A 23,333-nucleotide genomic window follows, 5' to 3' on the forward strand; every position below is an offset into this window, starting at 1 on the left:
GCATCAAGAAATCTGGAAAGAACGGTTTCTTCTGGCTTCAAGAAATCTAATTTTATATTTCTGTGACATAAGACAGGTTTTCTTTTTTCCAGAATGATCCTCTACTCTGAATAACCATAAAATTTCACTGGTGGAATACATCAAAATTATTTATACATCAAAATTCTCTTAAATATTTTATAGTAATCTTTCTAAAAATCCTTCAGTCTTACTGTACTTGTCTAGAGTTGCAAAAATGTAGTGTTAACATTAATATTAAAAGCACTTTCAATAAAATTTCTAAACAGGAGCCAGCCCTCTGAGCTGGTATTTCAAAGCAGTATCTATAAACAGAGCAATTTGTTCCAATTTCAGATGAAATCAAGCTGGGAACCTAGAGAGCTCCCCGCCAGGATCTAGGGAATTGTAGTCAGGTCCTAAGCTTCAGAAAAAACGAGCAGTAGAGTATGGTCTTATAAGCTTCATGCATTTTATTTTGCTTTACCTCCTTTATTTGATTTGTTGTCATACAGGAAAGGATTTATGGGTGAGAGATCAAGTGCGAACCAGACATGACTCTAGCCTGGAGCCCAATCTCACCTCTGCTCTACTGGATCTGCTGGCCTCAGCACGAAAAACCACAACCCCCGAAAGGCCTTAAGGGTCCAGGGCGGGGTCATTCTGTCAATTGGTTGTTCCGCTGTCCTAGCGAAGCGATGATTGGTCAGATCTGGAGATGGGGTGTGGCTAAGGCTGTTTGCAGGAATAAGAGCAGAGCCAGGGCCAAGAAACGCTAGTCTGGGCGTTTTGGTCAGAACTACCCCGGTAGCCTGACAGCAGGAGCTCGAGAGAAGCATGGCTCAGCGGTGCGTTTGCGTGCTGGCCCTGGCGGCTATGCTGCTCCTAGTTTTCCCCACCATCTCCAGATCGACGGGCCTGAGGAGCAAGGAGCGTCAGAGGGCGTCGAGAATCCCTTCTCAGTTCAGCAAAGAGGAACGCGTCGCGATGAAAGAGGCGCTGAAAGGTGAACCCGGGTCCCCTTCACCCATCTATGCTCAGATGTGGGTCCCTCCCTCCCCAGGTCAACCCGTGACTCCCCGCTTCCGCCGCAAAGCATCAGCTACTGCAGCTGGAGCCCCGACACGCACCCTAGCCCGGCCCCAACACCCTTCCCAGCACATCTTGCCCCGGTCTGGGGACGCCACACTTCCCCCATACCTGCTCCTGGAACTCTGGTCTGCCCTGCCTAATCTCGATGCTCCAACTTCACCCTTCTTGGCGTGACCACCGTCCATTCTTTCCCCTGCTTGCCTCGAGTATTACACCAGCATTCATTTGTACATCAATTTTAACCTTTGAAAGTTTGCATGCCTGATAAATTACTGCGGTGTCGTAAAATAAGATAAATGATATTAGTCTTATCTACAAAGGAGAGAAATTGAGGTCAGCTAAATGATCTTCCCCAGGGCCCCACAGCAAAGAGTGGTGGGCAGTGGGTGACAGCATCTAGTGCCTGTCAGACTCGCTGGGATCAGATGGCTCTAAAGAAAGGGAGTGGAGTGTTCCTGGGGTGTGGGATGTTCTTAATTCTCAATCCTAATTGAAGAACATGTCTCCCCTAGATCTCTAATCCAGACCAAAAACTCATTCCTGTTCTGAATCTGCATTTTCCAGGAAACAGAAAAGTTTCTGTTGAGTGCTAGATCCTATGGGATGAAATCCTTCTTTACTATTCAGCTTAGCTCCGGTCTTTTCCCTTTCATTAAGTAATGGATTAAGAGAGACCGCCTGCATAAACATATAGAAGCAGATGCAGGGACCAAAAGCTAACCCCAATGGTTGGATATAGATTTTTCATATGCTAGAGTGACAGGCCTGGGAGGCAGAGCAGGGCTTTCCCAAAGCATAAATAATCCTCCAAAAGGCATTAGACAGCCACTCACAGTCTGCACAGAAGAGAACAAAAGCTACATAAGCTAGAATAGGGACCTCAGAGCAACACAGCTTAGAACTCTGAGCAGGGGACAGAACACCTGAGATCAGATCCTTGGGTCTGCCCTTGAGCAGGCTCTTGAATCTTTCTGAACCTCGGCTTCCCCATCTATCTGGTGGGCTATGCTATTGTAGGGTTGAAACTTAGCAAAACTGATGAAGTTTGTCTTTCAGAGACCCTTCCTGCCTCAGATGAATTTGTTCTCACTGTGTTCTTGGAGAGCAGTCTAATTCAATATTCTCATGATTCATGCTTTCCCTCCCAGTGGTTTTGTCTTTGATCATGGAACTCTTTAAAACTGTAAAGCCTTAAAGACTCAAAGGGATGAGCCCAGTGATGGTTCAGGAACTGAGACAACTGAGTAAGGAGGATGAGATTATTTTAGGACTGAGGAGTTTTTTGGGGGTCTTCTAAATCCACCCCTTCCCAGGCATTATTTGCCCAAAAAGCTGGGTCTTGATTGACAGACTAGTGAGACTCTGCATGAGGAATAAGCCTTTACACACAAAAACACACAAGCCTCATTGATGTAGGGACCCAGGACAGTGGGTGCCTTGAGAATGATGAAGCTTGGATTCATCAAAGCAAGTGGTGATTTCAGAGGTAGTGAGGCCTTAGGAAGCAATTTATAGTAGCTTCCCTTCAAGACCAGGGTCCAAAAATCCACTTCCCCCCAATCTTAGACTGTATTTGCCTTTAAGAACCACATCAGCCTAAACAAACCCAGAAGACATAGGTTTAAATCTCTAGTCTGCCTGTTGCTCAGACGGCTCACCTAACCTCTCCAAGCGTTTTCCCTCATCTTCGAATTAGAGGAAACAATAGCGCCTACCTCACATTGGTGTTTTGCCCTCTGCAATACAATAATGAATGCAAAAGAACTTTTTGTGCACAGAGGACTGTAGAAAAAAACAATGATTAATTCATTTTCAATCTTTCATCTCTATTTGACTCTGACAGGTGCCATCCAGATTCCAACAGTGACTTTTAGCTCTGAAAAGTCCAATACTACAGCCCTGGCTGAGTTTGGAAAATACATTCATAAAGGTCAGCTGCAAATCAGGGGCAAGGGGTGGGTGATAGAAATAGCAGTGGAGACACAGTTCTTTTACAAAGTGATGAAGAAGTTTATTTTGCGACTGATCAGAGGACAATCTAATTCCCATGGGCAGTGTAGAGACTGTAGATTTGCTCTTGGAAAAACTAAGCCACCATATGTAGGGCAAAGATTGAGAGTTCATCCAGCCATTGCTTTAGAGTATAAACTCTCTCAATCTTTGCCCTACATATGTGTCATTCAATAAATGTTAAATCATCAAAAGGTAGAACTAGGGTTTCCTTCTACTTGTGCAACTGCCCAGAACTATGTTCCATGCTCCTCCCACCCCTACCTCCTTACACACCCCCACACACCGGAACACATACCCTCCATGTACTCAGGCCTACCCCAGATTCATTACTAACACATTTCTAGGCCTCTAGGCAGTCAACAACTTTGAGCTATAACATCAGTCCTTTTCCCTCATCCCCACCACCCATTGAGTACAGAGCTGAGGAAGGATGGGTCAGAGGAAAAAAGGATTCTTGGAACTCCTCCCTCTCCTTATGAAAATCTCATGGAGAGTAATGAGATTACCTTCCTAAATCTAATTAAAAACAACCCCTCCAAAGTTGTCAGAGGTGGGAGAAGCTGGCCTAGGAGCAGCAAGCAGCCCCCTCTCTAACACCCTGGGACAAATGGCTCTGGGATTAGCCATGCATGGTGGCGAGCACCTGTAGTCCTAGTTACAAGAGGCTGAGGGGGGAGGATTGCTGGAGTCCAGGAGTTCAAGGCTACAGTGAGCTATGACTGTGCCACTGTGCTCGAGCATAAGTGAGAGAGCAGGACCTTGTCTCTGAAAAAAAAAAAAAAAAAAAAAAAAAGACAGGAAAGAAGGAAAAAACAAAAACGAGTGGCTCAGGGATTAATGCCCAGTAGCCAAGCTGAGGCCAGGCTGAAAAGGCTGGAAGTCTTTACTAAATAGGAGACAAACATAGGAAAAGAAATGTATAGTGACAGTAAACTAGATAAGCTAGGTGACAAGATAAAACCATATTCTTCTTCAGTTTTCAGGTATCCACAGAAGTATATGTGAATTCTTCCAAAAAGCCCAGAGAGAGATAAAATTTATTTCTCCTATGTAGCTAAGGTCGCTTGAATAATTGACCCTAGGAACATCTACACCTGCACGCAGAAGTACGACCTTGTGCTAAACAGAATAATCTTTATGTTCACATAACACATACACTAGATGTGTGGCTTTTTAAAAAGAAAAATGTCTCTGAACTTTTTAATATAATATTTAAATATAATTTGGTTAATGAGGCCTACTAATTTAATATAATAATTTAATATAATTTGGTTAATGAGGCCTCCTATGGTCAAAATTTAATGCATCCCTCATCTGCATAGCCCTTTAACACGTACTTGTGATAGCATGTTATAGGTCTGACCAAGCCTGAGCTTGAGATACTGACCATCTTAATAGTGAGTCTTTTTTTTTTTTTTGAGTTGGAGTCTTGCTGTGTCAGCCAGGCTGGAGTGCAGTGGTGTGATCTCGGCTCACTGCAACCTCCACCTCCTGAGTTCAAGCAGTTCTCCTGCCTCAGCCTCCCAAGTTGCTGGGATTACAAGCACATGTCACCACGCCCGGCTGTTTTTTGTATTTTTAGTAGAGACGGAGTTTCACCATGTGGGCCAGGCTGGTTTCGAACTCCTGACCTCAAGTGATCTGCCCGCCTCGGCCTCCCAAAGTGCTGGGTTACAGGCATGAGCCACCACGCCCAGCCGAGTCTTTTTTTTTTTTGAGATGGAGTTTTGCTCTTGTCACCCACGCTGGAGTGCAATGGCGCAACCTCGGCTCACTGCAAACTCCACCTCCCAGGTTCAAGCAATTCTCCTGTCTCAGCCTCCTGAGTAGCTGGGATTACAGGCATGAGCCACCACACCTGACTGATTTTTGTATTTTTAGTAGAGACGGGGTTTCGCCATGTTGGCCAGGCCGATCTCGAACTCCTGACCTCAGGTGATCCACCTGCCTCGGCCGCCCAAAGTGCTGGGATTACAGGCGTGAGCCCCCGTGCCTGGCCTTAATGGTGGGTCTTGATTTGCATGTTATTCCATAGTAATAGCACATTGAAATACGGGGAAGGCGAATTTCAAAGATTGTCCAGGTAGATCAGGAATCAGACTAGCTTTGTCCTAGAAGGCTTCCTAAAGAAGGATGCATGTTTAAAAAAATAAATAAATAAAGGAACAGGAAGCACAACATGGTAGGAAAACCTAACGAAACTGTTAACCCTGGTTCTCTCCCTGCCCTTTTTGCTTCTAGTCTTTCCTACAGTGGTCAGCACCAGCTTTATCCAGCATGAAGTCGTGGAAGAGTATAGCCACCTGTTCACTATCCAAGGCTCGGACCCCAGCTTGCAGCCCTACCTGCTGATGGCTCACTTTGATGTGGTGCCTGCCCCTGAAGAAGGCTGGGAGGTGCCCCCATTCTCTGGGTTGGAGCGTGATGGCGTCATCTATGGTCGGGGCACACTGGACAACAAGAACTCCGTGATGGTCTAAGATGCAATGTTCCCTCTGCCTTGGGGCCCTAAAGATCAGTTCAGGATGGGGGTGCTTGGCTGACCCTGGGAGGTGGGAGATAATGGTAAAAAGAACCTTGGCTCCAGGAGACCTGGGTTCCAGCCATCAGTTTGTCACTTCCCTTCTCTGGGCCTTGATTTCTCAGCTGTAAATGGGATTGAATGGTCCCCAGGGACCCTTTCAGTCCTGACACTGATATGTTTATGCTCTTCTCCAGGTGGTAAACATTCTGTTTCTCCGCATCAGGTTCCCTGTACCATTTGAATCTGTTCTCTTTCAAGAGAATCTATCACATCCTCATCCCATCAGCCCTGATAACAGGCAACTGAATGTCTCTGATACTCTGGTACTCCCACCTAAATAACGTCTTTTTCCTCTTCCATTGTGCTTCTGAACCCCAGGCATTACTGCAGGCCTTGGAGCTCCTGCTGATCAGGAAATACATCCCCCGAAGATCTTTCTTCATTTCTCTGGGCCATGATGAGGAGGTAGAGCCTCCTTACCCTATACCTATCTCTGTCCTCTGTTCAGGGTAGGGGAGTGGGTGCTTAACCCTAGTCCAGTTTGCCCACAGCAGCAAGATCTCCATGATACGGTAGTTTGCCAACTTCTCCTTGTGTCTGTATGCCAGGACTATCTAAGGACCTTGACCAAAATTCAGATTCCTGGGCCCTGTGCCCTAGATCTGAATTTTTAACAAACTCATTCATAATATCTGAGGCAGGCAGGGGGTCCATCACCTATACCCTGAGAAACATATGTGTGATGGAAAAAGAACTGAAAAGGGAGAGTGATGACTGCGTTTTATTTCCAATGATGCTACTTACTTAGACCCTGGGCAAGTCACTTCACTCTTTTGGCTCCAGTTTCTTCATTTGTGAAATAAGGGAGGGTGGGCCCTTCCAGCTCTGACATCCCAGAATTCTGTAAGGCAGGATTCTCTAGGGCCCTGGCTCCCAGGAAGGAGACTAGGTAGAAAGGTTCTGGAGCCCCTAGCTAGGCTGAATGGGTCCCCATTAGCTATGTCTGGAGGTCTGTCTCTGGCTGAGAAGGACTATAGCTCTGTGTTCCATGTCTGCAGTCGTCAGGGACAGGGGCTCAGAAGATCTCAGCCCTGCTACAGTCAAGGGGTGTCCAGCTAGCCTTCATTGTGGACGAGGGGGGCTTCATCTTGGATGATTTCATTCCTAACTTCAAGAAGCCCATCGCCTTGTGAGTAAAGCATCCCACCCCACACCTTGGAGGGAATTCTCACCCCATTTGAGATGACCCCAGCCTGGTATCTGTGAGCCATGCTGAGGCAACTCTTTGTTTACACCTCTCGCATTAATCGCCCCGATCTTTAACCTCTCCTAGGCTTCCCCTTCCATTCTTCCTCCAGTATAAATTTTTTTTTTTTTTTTTTTTTTTTTGAGACGGAGTCTCGCTCTGTCGCCCAGGCTGGAGTGCAGTGGCTCAATCTCGGCTCACTGCAAGCTCCGCCTCCCGGGTTCACGCCATTCTCCTGCCTCAGCCTCTCCGAGTAGCTGGGACTACAGGCGCCCGCCACCACGCCCGGCTAATTTTTTGTATTTTTAGTAGAGACGGGGTTTCACCGTGGTCTCGATCTCCTGACCTCATGATCCGCCCGCCTCGGCCTCCCAAAGTGCTGGGATTACAAGCGTGAGCCACCGCGCCCGGCCCAGTATAAAATTTTTAAAGCAGCATGAAGCTATCTCCTTGCCCACTAGACTATTGCACAGATGGACCTATGGGCCTATGGGAGAATTCAGAGAGGCAAGAAGTCAGGAGAGTGGTTTCTGATCCTCTTCTACAGGATTGCAGTCTCAGAGAAGGGTTCCATGAACCTCATGCTGCAAGTAAACATGACTTCAGGCCACCCTTCAGCTCCTCCAAAGGAGGCAAGCATTGGCATCCTTGCTGCTGCTATCAGCCGGTAAGCAACTCCTGGCCCTGCTCCCATGCCAGACTTGAGATGGAAGACCTGGCACTTTCCCACTTTAAATTTGAGGAGGCTAAGCTTCCTGCCCTAAAGTTGGGCTGGGAAACTATGCTATAAGAAATTGACACTAGAGGAAGAACAGAAGGGGAAGCCAGGACAGACTAAAGATCCAAGTGATTAATACAACAGATGTAAACAAAGAGTTATCTCAGCATGGCTCACAGATACCAGTCTGGGGTCATCTCAAATGGAGTGAGAATTCCTTCCAAGGTGGGGGTTGGGGGAGCCACAGGAGAGACAGAGCCACCAGTATCCTGCAAGGGCTGGAGTCAGAAGAGGATCTATCAGTATATCCATATGGAAAGCAAGGACCTGCAGGCAGAAGCTAGGTCAGGCAGCTAGGGTAGTCCAGAGTCCAGACATTTAGAATCACAAATTGGCAATGACTCGTAGAGCTGTCGAAATTCTCCACCTGTCCTGGCAGGAGGACAAAAATAAATAAGAGTCGCTGGCTATGAATGAGGACAGCAAAATCTGTAACAGCAGAGCTTACCTCTGGCTGGGTTTTCTTAGCAAAGTGGGAAGGAGTGCTATATTCATTCAAATTGTCAGGAGACTGACAATTCTGCTGTAGTATGGGATGGGCTATGAGAGTCGACACACAGGATTCTAGAGAGCAGTACAGGGAGGAAAGAAGGACCCTAATGCAGACTTGGTAGACAGGGAAAGCTCCTGCGGGTGTTTTGAGATCTTCAGAATGTTGAGTTTGTGGAGGTGGGAGGGAGGTGAATGGGACACCTCTTGGCCAGGAGTGTTGAAACTTCCTATCTCCCTTCTTCTCCTCTTCAAGCCACTGATCTTTGGCAGGGGTTCGCTAAGTCTTGAGGACTCTGTTTCTCTTCCAGATTGGAGCAGACACCAATGCCTATCATATTTGGAAGCGGGACAGTGGTGACGGTATTGCGGCAACTGGCAAATGAGGTATGGGAAGAAGTATCACATACTCCTGGTCAGCTAGGAACAAAAGAGTGACAGAAAAGTAATCTTTAGAGTAAGAAAAGGACCCTAGTGCTGACCAGTGCTCTGCCTATTCTCACCTATTCCCAGCCAGTGACTGAGCCAAGACAGCGGGATCTGGCTTGTTCTCTAGGGCTGTTAGTGTGTTTCTGAGACCCTAAGACCTAATATACCCTTTGGGAGCTGGTTCCCACTTATCCTTGAGGCTGCTGAGCAATTGTTCTAACCAACCAGATAAGCCCAGCCAGACAGTAATTGCCTCCCCATTCCTGACCCTCTAGCAGGGATTGAGCTAACTGAATTTAGCAGCACTCCTGACTGCCAAGGGCTCCTGGGGCAGCTCTAAAGTAGAGAGAGACTCAGGTCTCAGAGACCCAGGCTAAACTAGAGGTGACCCTGTGGTGCTGACCCCTCTGAAATCCTGCTGACCTTGTTCTTTCCCAGTTTTCTTTCCCTGTCAATACAATCCTGAGCAACCCACAGCTATTTGAAACACTTATAAGCAGGTAAAGTATTATCTTTCCTTTTTTCACATCCCTCACCTCAAACCTACCCACCCCCCAGGTCCCTCTCCTTGGCTTAACTGGGCCTGACTAATCATCCCTCAGCCACCAGATACTGCATCTCTAAGTGTGTGTATTTAAGACATCTCTAAGATGTCTCTCTCAGTCTTAAAGATCCCCAGGGTTCAGGAAAGTGGGTAATGTGTCTGCCCTTTCCTTCACCCCATTGGTTCTCTCTAACATCTGACCTTGGTCCTTTTGTTTTAGGTTTATGGAGAGAAATCCCTTAACCAATGCAGTAGTCAGGACCACCACGGCACTCACCATATTCAAAGCAGGGGTCAAGGTAACATCCCTGGTTCCTCCCCATATAGCTTTTCCCTACCGCCTTCCGCTCCTCCCTTCCTTGAATCTATCTACTGGCTCTTCCTTCCTTCTCTGTGTGTCAGCTGGATCCAAGCCTAGCCACGCAAATATATAGGCCTTTCTGAAATCTTGAAGGGAGTTAGACCATTCTTGTAACTGCCAGTACCACCAGCACAACTTCAGGGGGCACCATTCACCTACAGTATAATGTGACCTTGAAGCACTCTAGTAATCGGGTATATAAGTGAATGATGCCTCTGAATTAATTCCTAGCATAACTTACTGGAGTGTCCAGTGTCTCAGCTGTAGTGTTCATCAGAGTAATAGCACTGCGTCCTGACATTTGAATGGTGTTTTCATCTCCCCAGGATACATTGTTACTCCATCTGAGCCTTCTAAGAGCCCTATGAGTATTGCCCCAATAGCCATTTGAGAAAACAGAGGCACAAAGAGGTTGCAACAGCTAATTTGCAACAGCCCAGTTCTGTCCCTGACCACTGAGTGTTTTTTTGCACCATACGAGTTCAAAGAAAGATATGCACTTGGGGAGTCTCCCAGTCTCCAAGGAACAACCCTCCATAGCCTAACTCTTTTCTGCAATTAGTCCTGGATTCCTCCTGGTCAGGCAAAAAAGTCAGATTTTACAACTGGACCTGGGAAACCACCAATCCCTGCTAGAGGGTCAGGAATGGGGAGGCAATTACTGCCTGACTGGCTTATCTGATTGGTTAGAACAATTGCTCGGCAGCCTCAAGGATAAGTGGGAACCAGCTCCCAAAGGGTATATTACGTCTTAGGGTCTCAGAAACACACTAACAGCCCTAGAGAACAAGCCAGATCCCGCTGTCTTGGCTCAGTCACTGGCTGGGAATAGGTGAGAATAGGCAGAGCACTGGCCAGCACTAGGGTCCTTTTCTTAATCTGAAGGTTACTTTTCTGTCACTCTTTTGTTCCTGCCTGACCAGGAATATGTGAGGAGTATGTGTTCTTCTCATCCCTCTCAAGGACCAAACTTGATGTGAGCCCCGTGCTATGCCATGATGGGGGTCAACAGAGGCTCTGGCTGCCCCATCGTGAGTGAGCACTAATGTTAAAACAGCTGCAGAAACGTCCTAGGTGTGCTGGGAAAGAAAGTACACACAGAAGGCTTCTAATGGCACAGCATGGGGCCAAAACAGAGAGATCTGGGCGATCAGAGAAAGCAGCCTTGCTCTGAACATCTCTGTGACCCCCTGCAGCACCAAGAAGCACAAAGGTCTGGCTTAAAGCAGAGACACCGCTTGAGCTCTGAATATAACATGTCACTTACCTCAGAGAAGACAAGAGGCAGACTAGAAAAGCTAAGCCTTGGGTCCTTAAGTCAAATCAGCCAGCTCTGCCTGAGCTGAGGAAATTAGCATTTCCTGGGCAGGCAGATGTAGAAGATTTGAGGTTGACTCAAGCCAGGGTTTTGTGCTTCTCTCTCTAGGTGAATGTCATCCCCCCAGTGGCCCAGGCCACAGTCAACTTCCGGATTCACCCTGGACAGTCCAAGAGGTATGTACCATATGTTCCAGACAACTCATGCAGCATCAGGGAGATGTGGCCCTCAGGGCCCGGGTTTAACTACAGTCCTAGGGCTGGTCCAGTGTCCCATTTATTCAACCAACATTTTTCAAAGAGGACCTATGCACCGGATACTTCACTAGGATTGGAGATCCTGGGTTTGGGTAAACATGGGGTCTGGAGTGGAAGATGAGTATGAATAAATGATAGCAATACCTGTAGTAACAAACATTATATATAACATTGTATATATGTAGTAGGCTTGCTATGTATTTGGCACCTTTCTTCCTTTTTTTTTTGAGTCAGAGTCTCACTCTGTCGCCCAGGCTAGAGTGCAGTGGCGCAATCTTGGCTCACTGCAACCTCTGCCTCCCGGGTTCAAGTGATTCTCCTGCCTCAGACTCCCAAGTAACTGGGACTACAGGCACATGCCACTATGCCTGGCTAATTTTTTGTATTTTTAGTATTTTGTATTTTTAGTATTTTTTGTATCTTTCGTATTTTGTATTTTTGTAATTTTTTGTATTTTGTATTTTTAGTAGGGACGGGGTGTCACTGTGTTAGCCAGAGTGGTCTTGATCTCCTGACCTTGTGAGCCACCCGCCTCAGCCTTCCAAAGTGTTAGGATTATAGGCATGAGCCACCACGCCCAGCCATATTTGGCACCTTTCTAAGGTATACCCACATACATTTTAATCCTCACAACCACCCACCCTAAATCTGCATTTAACTGGGAAAATTGAGGTACAGAGTACCAGAGCAATCAAACAGCATACCCAAGATTATACATCTAGCAGTCTAGTTCCAGAGTTTGTGCTTTTAGCCACAACCCTAAACTATGATTATAAAAATTAGAGGTGAACAAATTGCCATAGGACCACTGCAAAGAAAGAAATTCATGCTACTTCTTAGGGTCAAAAAAGTCTTTTCTGACTACTAAAATTTTGAACCGGGCCTTAAAGGACAAACAGAACTTGGCTAGAAGTAAGACATTCATTGTGGCTTAACAAATAGAATAAATTGGGGACAAGTAATAGGAGATGAAAACTGATAGGAAATAGAGTTGTAGTTTAAGGATCTAGGCCTTGTATGCTATGCTGAGGAGTTTGGGCCCTAATCTGTGAAATCTGTGAAATCTGTGACAGGAGAGAACTTTTAGAGGTCTTCAACCAAATACTCAGATTTGCTTTTAGAGAGGGCACGCTAGCAGCATTGCAGAGGGAGCGCTGGAGGAGAAGGAAGACAGAGAACTATTTCAGCATCTTAGGTAGTGCATGTGAAGGTCTGGACTGAGGCCGTGGTCATGGGGTGGAGAAGAGAGCAACCACCAGAGATGGGAGAGAGGTGGGTTCAATAGGATGTGGTATGTATACGGGTATGGAGCGAGAGAAAAGCAGGATGGCTCCAAGGTTTTTAACCTGGGTAGTTGACCAAGTAGTTAATGCCTTTGACTAAGATTGGGAATTCAGAAATTAAAACAAGTTCAAGAATATCATAATTTGGAAGTTTGAGAAGCTTATAACATGAAATAGGCAATTATAAATACCTCAGGTCTGGAGAGAGAGATGAACTAGAGATATAGGCTGGAGTGTCATTAACATCATGGGAACCTCTAGATTCAATAAAAGCCCATGGGAAGAAGGTGCAGAGAGCTAGGAGAGAAAAGAGTTGAGGCCAGAGCCTTGCAATAGTCTGCTACAAACATCAATTTAAAAATGAATGTATAACTGCAAACCACGATGAGTGCTACAATGAAGAGGAACCTGGTGCTTGTTAGAGAATATAACAAGGAACCAGACCCCATCTGGGAATCAGGCAGGGCTTCCTAAGGCAGTAATGTTTAAGCTGAAAGCTGAAGGGTGAGTAGAAGTTACACAGAATGTCTGACATCCACAGTAAATGCCAGCTTATTTAAACATCAGGCTGAGCTAAAAGGAATTCAAAAGGTAAACCCGATGCTTCAAAAAAAAAAAAAAAGATCCAAAAAGCCAACCCAGTGACTATCAGATGAGTAATACGTTCCAGAATATACCAGGATTAGGGGCAGTTCTGTGGCACAGATCATCGAGGGTCAGTGGCACTTGGACTTCTATGGTCCTTTCTCCTAAGTTCTTCCCCAGAGAGGACTTTAATTGTCCTCATGCAAGGAGAGAGGCACACTTCTCATTGTAGAGCGGGGAGCAGGTTGACATCCTGCCCAGAGCCACCCAGCACTGAGGGGGTTGGGGGGGTGGGGGGTAGTTAGGACCAATGTGAGCCCTGGGTTCTCCTGCCTTTCATCAGGTGCCAACCTTTGTCCTCTCCCTGGGGTCTCATGGGGCCAGGAAATCACTGAATTCCCCTCATTGAGCTTCTTTCCACTAGTTTTTTTCCAGCCTCATTCCAACTCCATGCCCTTTCCAAGGGCTGTTTTCCACCCAGCTGGGGCTTTCATCTCCCCAGGTCCTGGCACTCTTCCCTCCTCTCTATTCCCTTGCCACAGTGACCTTCCTTCCGGTCTCTCTGATGAAACCCCTGGAATCCCTAGGTCCATCCTGCCCACGTGCCACAGTGAGGAATGGAAAGCCTCCATATTCAGAAAGCTTGTGGGTGCATTTGTCCTGGTTACTCCTCTCCCTCCGGCCCCAGTTCCATGCGTCAGGAACACTCCCTGCTGCACTCCCTGTGCACAGAGCCTCGGGCTGGATCCAGCAGGAACACAGGCCGCCCCCAGAGTTCTCTTGCTCCATATTCAACTTCAGATGTAGATAGGTCTCCAGCACCTATCTGTGAGGAACAGAACCTTCAGAAATCCAAGAGGCTGCCATGTGGAAAGGAAGGTGTGTCCTGAATGGGCCTGAAGGAGTCGAGAGAAGGCCAGTGGGAGATGTTTGAGGGAGTCTCCACTTGAGGGAGAGTTTTGGAATGTGCTATCTTGGACAGTGATTGTGCTCCTCATCACTAAAAGGGCTCAATAAGAGTGTTGTAGAGAAGATTCTTTCCTTTCTTCCTTCATCTATTCATTAAAGTGTCTATTGGTAGCTACTGTGGACTAGACATTCTTCTAAGCATTTGGGAGAATGGTGAACAAGATAGATAAGATTCCCATTCTAATGGTGCTTACGTTCTAGTGAAGAGACAGCAGTAAGCAAGGAGATTTTTTTTAAGTGGTAAATACCACAAAGAAAGTAATAGGATGCTGTGTCACAGAGTAATTGTGGGGCAGAAGTAGAGCAGTGAGCTCCTTTAAATGCAATGGTCAGTGAAGCCCTCTCTGAGGAGGAGCAAAGACCTGGCAATAGCATCCAGGCAGCAAGAGCACAAAGTGGGGAGCAGTACAGATGCCCTCTAATTTTGACAGGTAAGATTCTGCTAAGTGTTTATGATGCATCTAGTACTATATTACATCCTGTGGAGTATATTCATTGTCAAAAAAAGGAGAGGCAGGGCCAGGCACAGTGGCTCATACCTATAATCCCAGTGCTTTGGGAGGCTGAGGCCAGAGGATTGCTTGAGGCTAAGAGTTCAAGACCAGCCTGGACAACACAGCGAGACCCTATCTCTACAAATAAAAATAAATATTATGCAGGCACACTCCTATACTCCCAGCTACTCACAGGAGGCTGAGGCAGGAGGATCTCTTGATCCCAGAAGTTGGAAGTTACAGCGAGCTATGATCACACCACTGCACTCCAGCCTGTGTGACAGAGCAAGACACTGTCTCAAAAAAGAAGGAGAGGGATTAGATATTACGGGACACCATATCTGAGTTATAAGGAAGACAGTTAAAACTGAACTGCTCAAAAATGGAGTGGTATATAGCATGCAGTGACGAGCTTTCTGCCACTGGAAATATTCCAGCAGATGGGATGACAACCTGTCGTGATTTTTCTAATAAGCATTACAGCAGGACAGAAGCTGGATTTGCTGACTCTAAACTTACCTGTTTTTAAGTATCCATTGTCCTTGCCTTCGACAGCTGTACTGTTCACTTACAGGAAAATATCTCTACACATAAAACAGAGAACAACATAAGGTTGTGGGAATGCACTGCAAGAACTACAGGAGATCTGGGCCCAGTGCAGTGGCTCATGCCTGTAATCCCAGCACTTTGGGAGGCCAAGCTGGGCAGATCACAAGGTCAGGAGTTCAAGACCAGCCTGACCAACATGGTGAAACCCCGTCTCCACTAAAAATACAAAAATTAGCCGGGCATGGTGGTGGGCGCCTCTAATCCCAGCTACTCAGGAGGCTGAGGCAGGAGAATCACTTGAACCCAGGAGGCAGAGGTTGCAGTGAGCCAAGATAACACCACTGCATTCCAGCCTGGGTGACAGAGCGAGACTCCGTCTCAAAAAAAAAGAACTACAGGAGATCAGAGAAATGAGAGATTTGTGTGCTCTAAAGTCACCTTTGAGGTCTCTCACCATTGACAAGTCTCTCCTCCTAGTTCCATTCTTGTACCTCCGATTCTTGCCCAAGGTGGTCCCTCTATTCTAAATAAGCAAATAACAGCTAGCATTTTTTGAATGCTTACCATGTGCCAGGCACTGCCCTAAGCACATTACACGTTTTTTTTTTGTTTGTTTGTTTGTTTTTTTGAGACAGAGTCTTGCTCTGTCGCTCAGGCTGGAGTGCAGTGGCACGATCTTGGCTCACTGCAAGCTCCACCTCCCGGGTTCATGCCATTCTCCTGCCTCAGCCTCCCGAGTAGCCAGGACTCCAGGTGCCCGCCACCACACCCAGCTAATGTTTTGTATTTTTAGTAGAGACGGGGTTTCACCGTGTTAGCCAGGATGGTCTCGATCTCCTGACCTCAGCACATTACACATATTAACTCCAGTAACAGTCACCACCACTTATGAGGTAGGTGCTACTATCATCTACATGTTAACAGATAGGCAGGCTGAGGCACAGAGAGGTTAATAAGCTTGTCCAAGGTCACACAACTGTGAGTGACTGAGGCACAAAGTTGGTTGTCACATCTCAATTTTTGTGCCTGCCCTTCTCCATGCTCAGACGATCTGTTGCCTCGTCTCTCTCAGTTTCATATCCTTCCTTGAAACTTGGGCTAAACATTCATACCACTAAGGAGTCCATCTCAGATGAACACCTCCTCTCAGGTTCTACTCCACACCACCTCTAACTGTATGTACTTAGGAAGCAGTAAAGCATTATTCCTGTAAAGTCCGACAGACACCCGACCTGACAATACTGACAGTATAACCCATGGCAAGTTATTTAATGAATCACGCCTATTCTTATTTTTATTGGTTCACATCTTTTAAATTTTATGTATCCAAGATTTATTGCATGACTTTTATGTGCTTGCTACTGGAAATGCAGAAATGAGATAGACACAGTCCCTGCCCTTGAGTCAGACACAGTCCCTGCCTGGCCCAGCAGCTAGTGGGAAACCTGAGCTCCTGCAGCCTCTTACTGAAGGGATCCATTCTGCATGCCTTCTTCGATTCCTCTAAGGAATTTGAGGCAGTGGGCACAGTCCCAACCCACCTCATGGAGGCTGACTTCAGAAACTTGCCAATGGGCTGAGAATATGTCAAGACTGTGCATTAATTCTTGTATTAGAATATTTGTACTATAAGTGCTAGATGAAAATGTGCTCTGAGAAGTGAGAATACACTTTGATGACCCTTTTGCCCATCCAATAGCGGGATATTTGTTTTGATTCAAATGGTGGTTTCTAAGCCAGAAGTGGGAACCTTCACTTTCTCTCCAGACTCAACTCCTAACATTCTTCTGGCATAAAAGAGGTACTCTTGGGGCCGGGCACGGTGGCTCATGCCTGTAATCCTAGCACTTTGGGAGGCCAAGGCAGACGGATCACCTGAGGTCAAGAGTTTCAAGACTAGCCTAGCCAACATGGCAAAGCCCCGTCTCTACTAAAAATACAAAAATTAGCCACACATGGTGGTGCATGCCTGTAGTCCCAGCTACTTGGGAAGCTGAGGCAGGAGAATTGCTCGAATCCAAGAGGCAGAGATCGCAGTGAGCCAAGATGGTGCCACTGCACTCCAGCCTGGGCGACACAGTGAGACTCTGTCTCAAAAAAAAAAAAAAAAAAAAAAAAAGGTACTCTTGGCCAGGCATGATGGCTCACGCCTGTAATCCCAACAGTTTGGGAGGCCAAGGCGGGCAGATCACTTGAGGTCAGGAGTTCGAGACCAGCCTGACCAACATGGTGAAACCCAGTCTCTACTAAAAATACAAAAATTAGCCAGGCGTGGTGGTGCATGCCTGTAATCCCAGCTACTCGGGAGGCTGAGGCAGGAGAATCGCTTGAACCTGGGAGGCAGAGGTTGCAGTGAGCCGAGATCGCACCACTGCACTCCAGCCTGGCCAACAGAGTGAGATTCTGTCTCAAAAAAAAAAAAAAAAAGAGGTACTCTTAAGACAATGTCCCCCATTCAGCTGATCTGCAGCTATGGGACAACCCCCCTTTCTAGAGCAGAGGCAGTTTTAAAGCAACTACTGAACAAATGGGTTGGGACTAGTGCTGGAGCTTTGGAGAGCAAGGGTCCCTCTAAGCCAGTCTCCTGGTCCATTCCCACGTGGCTCTATGTGACCTAATCCTCAGGGTCTGGTCTACTTCCTGACTGCAGCCAGGAATTTTTCTGGATTCACTCTAGTCGTTTCAGATTGAATTTTCTAGGAGTTTCCTCAGGTTCTTTCCCAAGGAAAGGAAGCAAAGAGAGAAAACTTGAATACAAGTATCACAACTTCTAACTTTTTGTCTGTGTTGAGCTCATCTTCCTGGCTCCAGTGCAGCTGATTACAAACAGGAAGCAGGAATGCCCAGAGAGGGGAAAGAAAAGTGTGTGACCCTTTTATTACCTGTCTGAGGTTCTCCGAGGCTGAAGCCAGGTCATCACATTTATTTCCCAGCCTCGAGATGATTGACATTCGCTGTGTCTTCGACACTTTCATCCAGCCTGTGGCTCACCACCCAAAATACATAACTTCCTGATTTTCCAATTCCCATCCAACTTTCCATCCAAGGGATGTCTCACCAATGCCCTTGGAAGGAGATTCCATGTTCCTGGCTGAAATGGTGCTTTTTGTAAGGATAGCTATAGGCTTTCAAGAGAGCCCAGGCATTGCTCTGTAGTGACCCAGTAGTCAATTTTCCAGCCAGGCCATCCGCTTGCCACTTCGTTGGTTTGATTGCTCATGTAAATTTGTTCCAATTCAAGATCTGATTCATGACTGCAAGACAAGTCTCCCAAAACATTTAACCTAAATCTATCATGCTGTAGATTGCTTTCCAGGAAGACCCAGCTCTTACATCACCTATAGCCAGTCAGCTGAAATTGAAGTCCCAGTGCTTAAAAAAAAAAAGTCCTGTCTGTAAACTCCCAGGCTCTGCCTTGCTGGAAAGAAATCAGGATATTTAAGCTCATATTGTACGTGTCTAGAAATCAATAAGAAATCGAACCCCCTTTGTTTCTACCCTGGAGGTCGTAGAACTCACGAAGAACATTGTGGCTGATAACAGAGTCCAGTTCCATGTGTTGAGTGCCTTTGACCCCCTCCCCATCAGCCCTTATGATGACAAGGCCTTGGGCTACCAGCTGCTCCGCCAGACCGTACAGTCCGTCTTCCCGGAAGTCAATATTACTGTCCCAGGTAATGACTTCATCAGCTGTGGCTGGAGGGAGGAGGGGGCTGGGACTGTTTCCTATCCAATGTCTACTTCCCCACCCCCACCCCAGATGTTCAGCCTGTAAACAGCTGGCTGCTTCCCCTCCTGATGAGACTAGAACTGTATTTTCCCTTCAGAGTGGAAGTGAGAACGCAAACAGGAAAGGAACAGAAACAATAAATTAGGAAAGTCAAGCCTGGGTCCTTGCTTAACCTAGGCCAGCCACTCTGGCATAGAGGGGAGAATTGGCTTAGACTACTCCCTCCTCTCTAGGAGCCACAGAAGGGGCCAAGATCTTCCCAGAGTCTGGTTCTGATCCATTCTAGGATAACAGCTCAGCAGGAGAGCTCAGAATCCTCAGCTCAGAAAAGCCTCCCAGCCTATACCATTTGCCTTAACCTAATTTATGCTTCCCAGCCCAGACCAGTCCCAGCAGCACCTCTCTGTACCCCTTCTGCAGCCTTCTAGCACACCATCCAAATCTATGCTTTGCAGACAGTGGTTCTCCAATCTAAGAGTGGAAGAGGTCTCCCCAGGGAACTATTAAAATGCAGATTACCTGGACCCACTGCAAAGATTTGGGTTAACCAAATCTGGAAGGGACCCTAGAATTTGCCTTTTTCACAAATACCCCCAGGAGATTCTGACACAAGGTGATGACTAACCATAGTTTGAGAATCTCTGGTCAATGGTTATTGCTCTAATATTAAGACATTGCTTGGCCGGGTGCGGTGGCTCACACCTGTAATCCCAGCACTTTGGGAGGCAGAGGCAGGTGGATCACAAGGTCAGGAGTTCAAGACCAGCCTGACCAATATGGTGAAACCTAGTCTCTACTAAAAATACAAAAATTAGCTGGGCGTGCTAACTCATACCTGTAGTCCCAGCTACTCAGGAGGATGAGGCAGGAGAATCGCTTGAATCCAGGAGGCAGAGGTTGCAGTGAGCCGAGACAACCCCACTACAGTCCAGCCTGGGTGACAGAGCAAGGCTCTGTCAAAAAAAAAAAAAGAGAGACGTTGCTCAATAATAATGATATTGCTCAATTATTAATGCTGTAATATTAAGGCCTGTGTCTAGTTTTCTCTTCTCTTGGTTTAATCAGAGATTTCTCCAAACATCCAGGAACCCAGCCCTCACAGTCCCAGATTCTCTTCTCTTGGCCCTCAAAGGCTACCTACTCTATTCTCTTTCTTCTGGAGCACTTACTGTAATCCACCAATGGGGCCAGGCTTTTGCAGAAAAAAGATAGGCAGAAATCAACCACAAAGCAGGGAACTATGAAGGGCCTGGATGTCCATTTGAAACCAGGAGTGGAAGATGGAACAAAGCACAGATTACCATCTCAAATCACCGCACACACTTGAATTGATCCTCCAGGGTGTCTTTTCCCAAAGATGGGAACAAGTCCCAGCCTCTGCTAGGTGACCTGCTACCACCTTCAGGAGAGTGGGAAACTGGAAAGAGAGTATCCTGGCACTTTCCAGACCTAAGGTTTGACTCAGGAAGACAGAGTCATCCTTCAGAGGATGAGAATAACAGGAAATTTTGTTCCAATTCAAGAGGGTTATATTTTATAGTAGTAAGGTTCTCCCAGAGGGTATTTATTTCTGACCTAGAGTGATACAGAATAAAGGTCAGGTGATAAAGAAGTGCTATCTAGATTCTGGTTTCTTAAATAGCAAATGACCATGGCCTTGGGTATGAAATGACGATACTGGCCACCCTGGGTGTCATGGGGAATAGCAAATGGCCATGGCCTCGGGTATGAAATGAAGATATTGGCCTCCCTGGTCGTCATGGGGAGAGGACACTTCCAAGGGCATTGGTGAGACATCCCTTGAATGGTCCATCCAAGGGATGTCTCACCAATGCCCTTGGAAGGAGATTCCATGTTCCTGGCTGAAATGGTGCTTTTTGTAAGGATAGCTATAGGCTTTCAGGAGAGCCCAGGCATTGCTCTGTAGTGATCCAGTAGTCCTGATTTTCCAGCCAGGCCACACCCCAGCCACTTTGTTGGTTTGGTTGCTCATGTAAAGCCCCTTTCCTGTTGATCTTCCCTCTCTAGTTACTTCTGTTGGCAACACAGACAGCCGATTCTTTACAAACCTCACCACTGGCATCTACAGGTTCTACCCCATCTACATACAGCCTGAAGACTTCAAACGGTGAGTGGAACAGGTTTGAGCACGAGGTGGGAGAAAAGAAATACACTTGACGTGTTGCTTTCCCACCCCATGCTCCTGACAGTCCACAGAATCAGGGGGAAAGCCAGGATTTGGCAAAATGAAATGAAGACATTGTAGAACCTAACCCATCTACTGTCCTTATTGCCAGAGTCGCATTGTCACCCCCTAGAATTTATGGAAATTGGCCCCTCTTTTACAAAGATGGAGATAATTGGGTGATTGGGGAGAACCTGGTGGAATCAGTACCCTTGGGTGCTAATCCCAGCTCTTCCTCTCTTTGGGAGAGGGCTTATCCTCTGGACCCCGTTTTCTCCACTTACAAAATGGGGAGACTCCTCAGCATTTTCTGAAATGCAGACACATATGAGGTCAAAGATGGATGCGTGTTTTGACTTCTCAGAAGAAAGCACTATGGAAATCCAAGATGTGAGCACCAATTTTTTTTTTTTTTTTTTGAGACGGAGTCTTGCTCTGTTGCCCAGGCTGGAGTGCAGTGGCGCGATCTCGGCTCACTGCAAGCTCCGCCTCCCGGGTTCACGCCATTCTCCTGCCTCAGCCTCTCCAAGTAGCTGGGACTACAGGCGCCCACCACCACGCCCGGCTAATTTTTTTGTATTTTTAGTAGAGACGGGGTTTCATCGTGGTCTCGATCTCCTGACCTCGTGATCCGCCCGCCTCGGCCTCCCAAAGTGCTGGGATTACAAGCGTGAGCCACCGCGCCCGGCCGTGAGCACCAATTTTAACTGCTCTGTGTGAATTACTATTTTTGTGGGTTCTTAAGCACGTTTTCAATCCTGGGGTATGGGAGGATGATTTCCATTTACCTGTCTGCTACTTATCATGTCCAGACCTGATTTCCCCACCCTAAGTCCTCTGTAGACAGAGTGAAAATATTTGAATAGGAGCTTAAGAACAGTCTTCATGTTTTTGTTTTTTAAATGGGAGATGGGTAGGTACTCTGTTTCCTTTCATCTTTGAGATTACATATGTAGTTTGGTTGTTGTTTGTTTTGTTTTGCTCTGTTTTGTTTCACTGTGGGGAGGCAGGTTGGTGGATGTGAGGTCTGATAGTAAAGTTCCTAGATGCCACAGAAAACTGGGTAGGTACCCTGGGCAGTTGCCTTCCCTACCATCTCTTAGCCCTAGTAAGTGGCAGAGTAGGGGACTGGCTTAGAGATAGTCTAGCTAGGCATTCTGTCCTAAGAGAAAGAGAATTGGAAAGATAGTTCTTGGCCAAGTGTGGTGACTCACACCTATAATCCCAATACTTTGGGAGGCTGAGGCAGGAGGATCACTTGAGCCCAGAAGTTTGAGACCAGCCTGGGCAACATAACGAGATTCCATCTCTTCAAAACAATTTTTAAAAATAAAAAAATTAGCCACACACCTGTGGTCCCAGCTACTAGGAGCTGAGGTGGGAGGATCACTGGAACCCAGGAGGTTGAGGCTGCAGTGAGCTGTGATTGTACCACTGCACTCTAGCCTGGGCTACAGAGTGAGGACCTGTCTCAAGAAAAAAGATAATTCTCCTGGAGGACAAATTATTGAATGGATTTCAGAGCGGGAGATTATTTTGGACTCCCCAGGAGTTTATTCCGCACTGTTCTTTGTCATGAGCATGGATGGATCCCTGAGAAACAACCAACGTGCATCTGAAATCTCAGATGGCCCCTCCCTTGCCCCTCTCTTTCCTAGCCGTGGAGGGCCAGTAGTTTCCGGGTTGGTGAGGGAAGTAAGGAAAGTGCTAATAACACTTGTGCTGTGGCACTTGGCCCTCCCCTCCTTCCCTAAATGCACCTTACTTTCCTCAGCATCCATGGAGTCAACGAGAAAATCTCAGTCCAAGCCTATGAGACCCAAGTGAAATTCATCTTTGAGTTGATTCAGAATGCTGACACAGACCAGGAGCCAGTTTCTCACCTGCACAAACTGTGAGGTCAAGGGGCCTGCTGGGTTAGGCATGCCCGACCCCGGGACAGGACTAACCCAAGGGGGAAAGCTAGTGTTGATGAAACTTTTGATCAAAACCGCATTGTAAAACATTGCCCATCTGTCTTACTCACTCTTAAACTCACCCAAGAACAAGGCCGGGGTAAGGTAAAGTCAGCAGAAATCTGGCTTCTCCCTTCCTCCCGACATCTGCATCCCTTGATCTACTGGCATTTGCTGCCCTCTTGTCCCTTATCTGTCTTATGCTGGTTATTTCACTGCTTCGCCTTCCAGGCTTGACTTAAATGTAGATTTGAGAAATCTCAACCAGATGTTACATGATAGGAATCTTTAATTTAGGGCACTCTTGCTGGGATGCTTTCTCCAGAGCTTATATATTTCTTCTTACTAGAACTTTCTTCCCCCTTTTATTCCGCTCTCTTCTTGGACTCATGAGCTGTCTCTTCTTCTCTCCTCTCTCTCCTGCATCTCTCCCCTTACTCTCCAATTTGTTCTACTTCTGGACCTGGACTTACCCAAACTGTGATACTACCATAATTGTCACCATAATCAGTCAAATAAAGTGACTTGTGCATCA

At 46.7% G+C, this 23,333-nt stretch overlaps 1 protein-coding gene across 2 annotated transcripts; it reads left to right on the top strand.

The window, feature by feature from the left end:
* The first annotated feature begins 774 nt into the window (after positions 1-774).
* On the top strand, positions 775-23,333 carry PM20D1 (peptidase M20 domain containing 1). 2 transcript variants are annotated; one of them, XM_003273186.3, is made up of 13 exons: positions 835-1,003; positions 2,933-3,019; positions 5,344-5,576; positions 6,005-6,091; positions 6,685-6,815; positions 7,420-7,539; positions 8,451-8,526; positions 9,007-9,068; positions 9,333-9,411; positions 10,900-10,971; positions 18,434-18,602; positions 20,687-20,786; positions 22,618-22,741. In XM_003273186.3, exons 1-13 carry the CDS (start codon positions 835-837, stop codon positions 22,739-22,741), a joined length of 1,509 nt encoding a protein of 502 aa, XP_003273234.1. The 2 variants fall into 2 exon arrangements, with proteins under 2 accessions (XP_030668371.1, XP_003273234.1); XM_030812511.1 differs by lacking the exon at positions 9,007-9,068 and having other exon boundaries at positions 775-1,003; positions 10,900-10,967; positions 22,618-23,333.

The sequence above is a fragment of the Nomascus leucogenys genome, chromosome 5, assembly GCF_006542625.1.
Source record: "Nomascus leucogenys isolate Asia chromosome 5, Asia_NLE_v1, whole genome shotgun sequence".
Taxonomy (NCBI): domain Eukaryota; kingdom Metazoa; phylum Chordata; class Mammalia; order Primates; family Hylobatidae; genus Nomascus; species Nomascus leucogenys.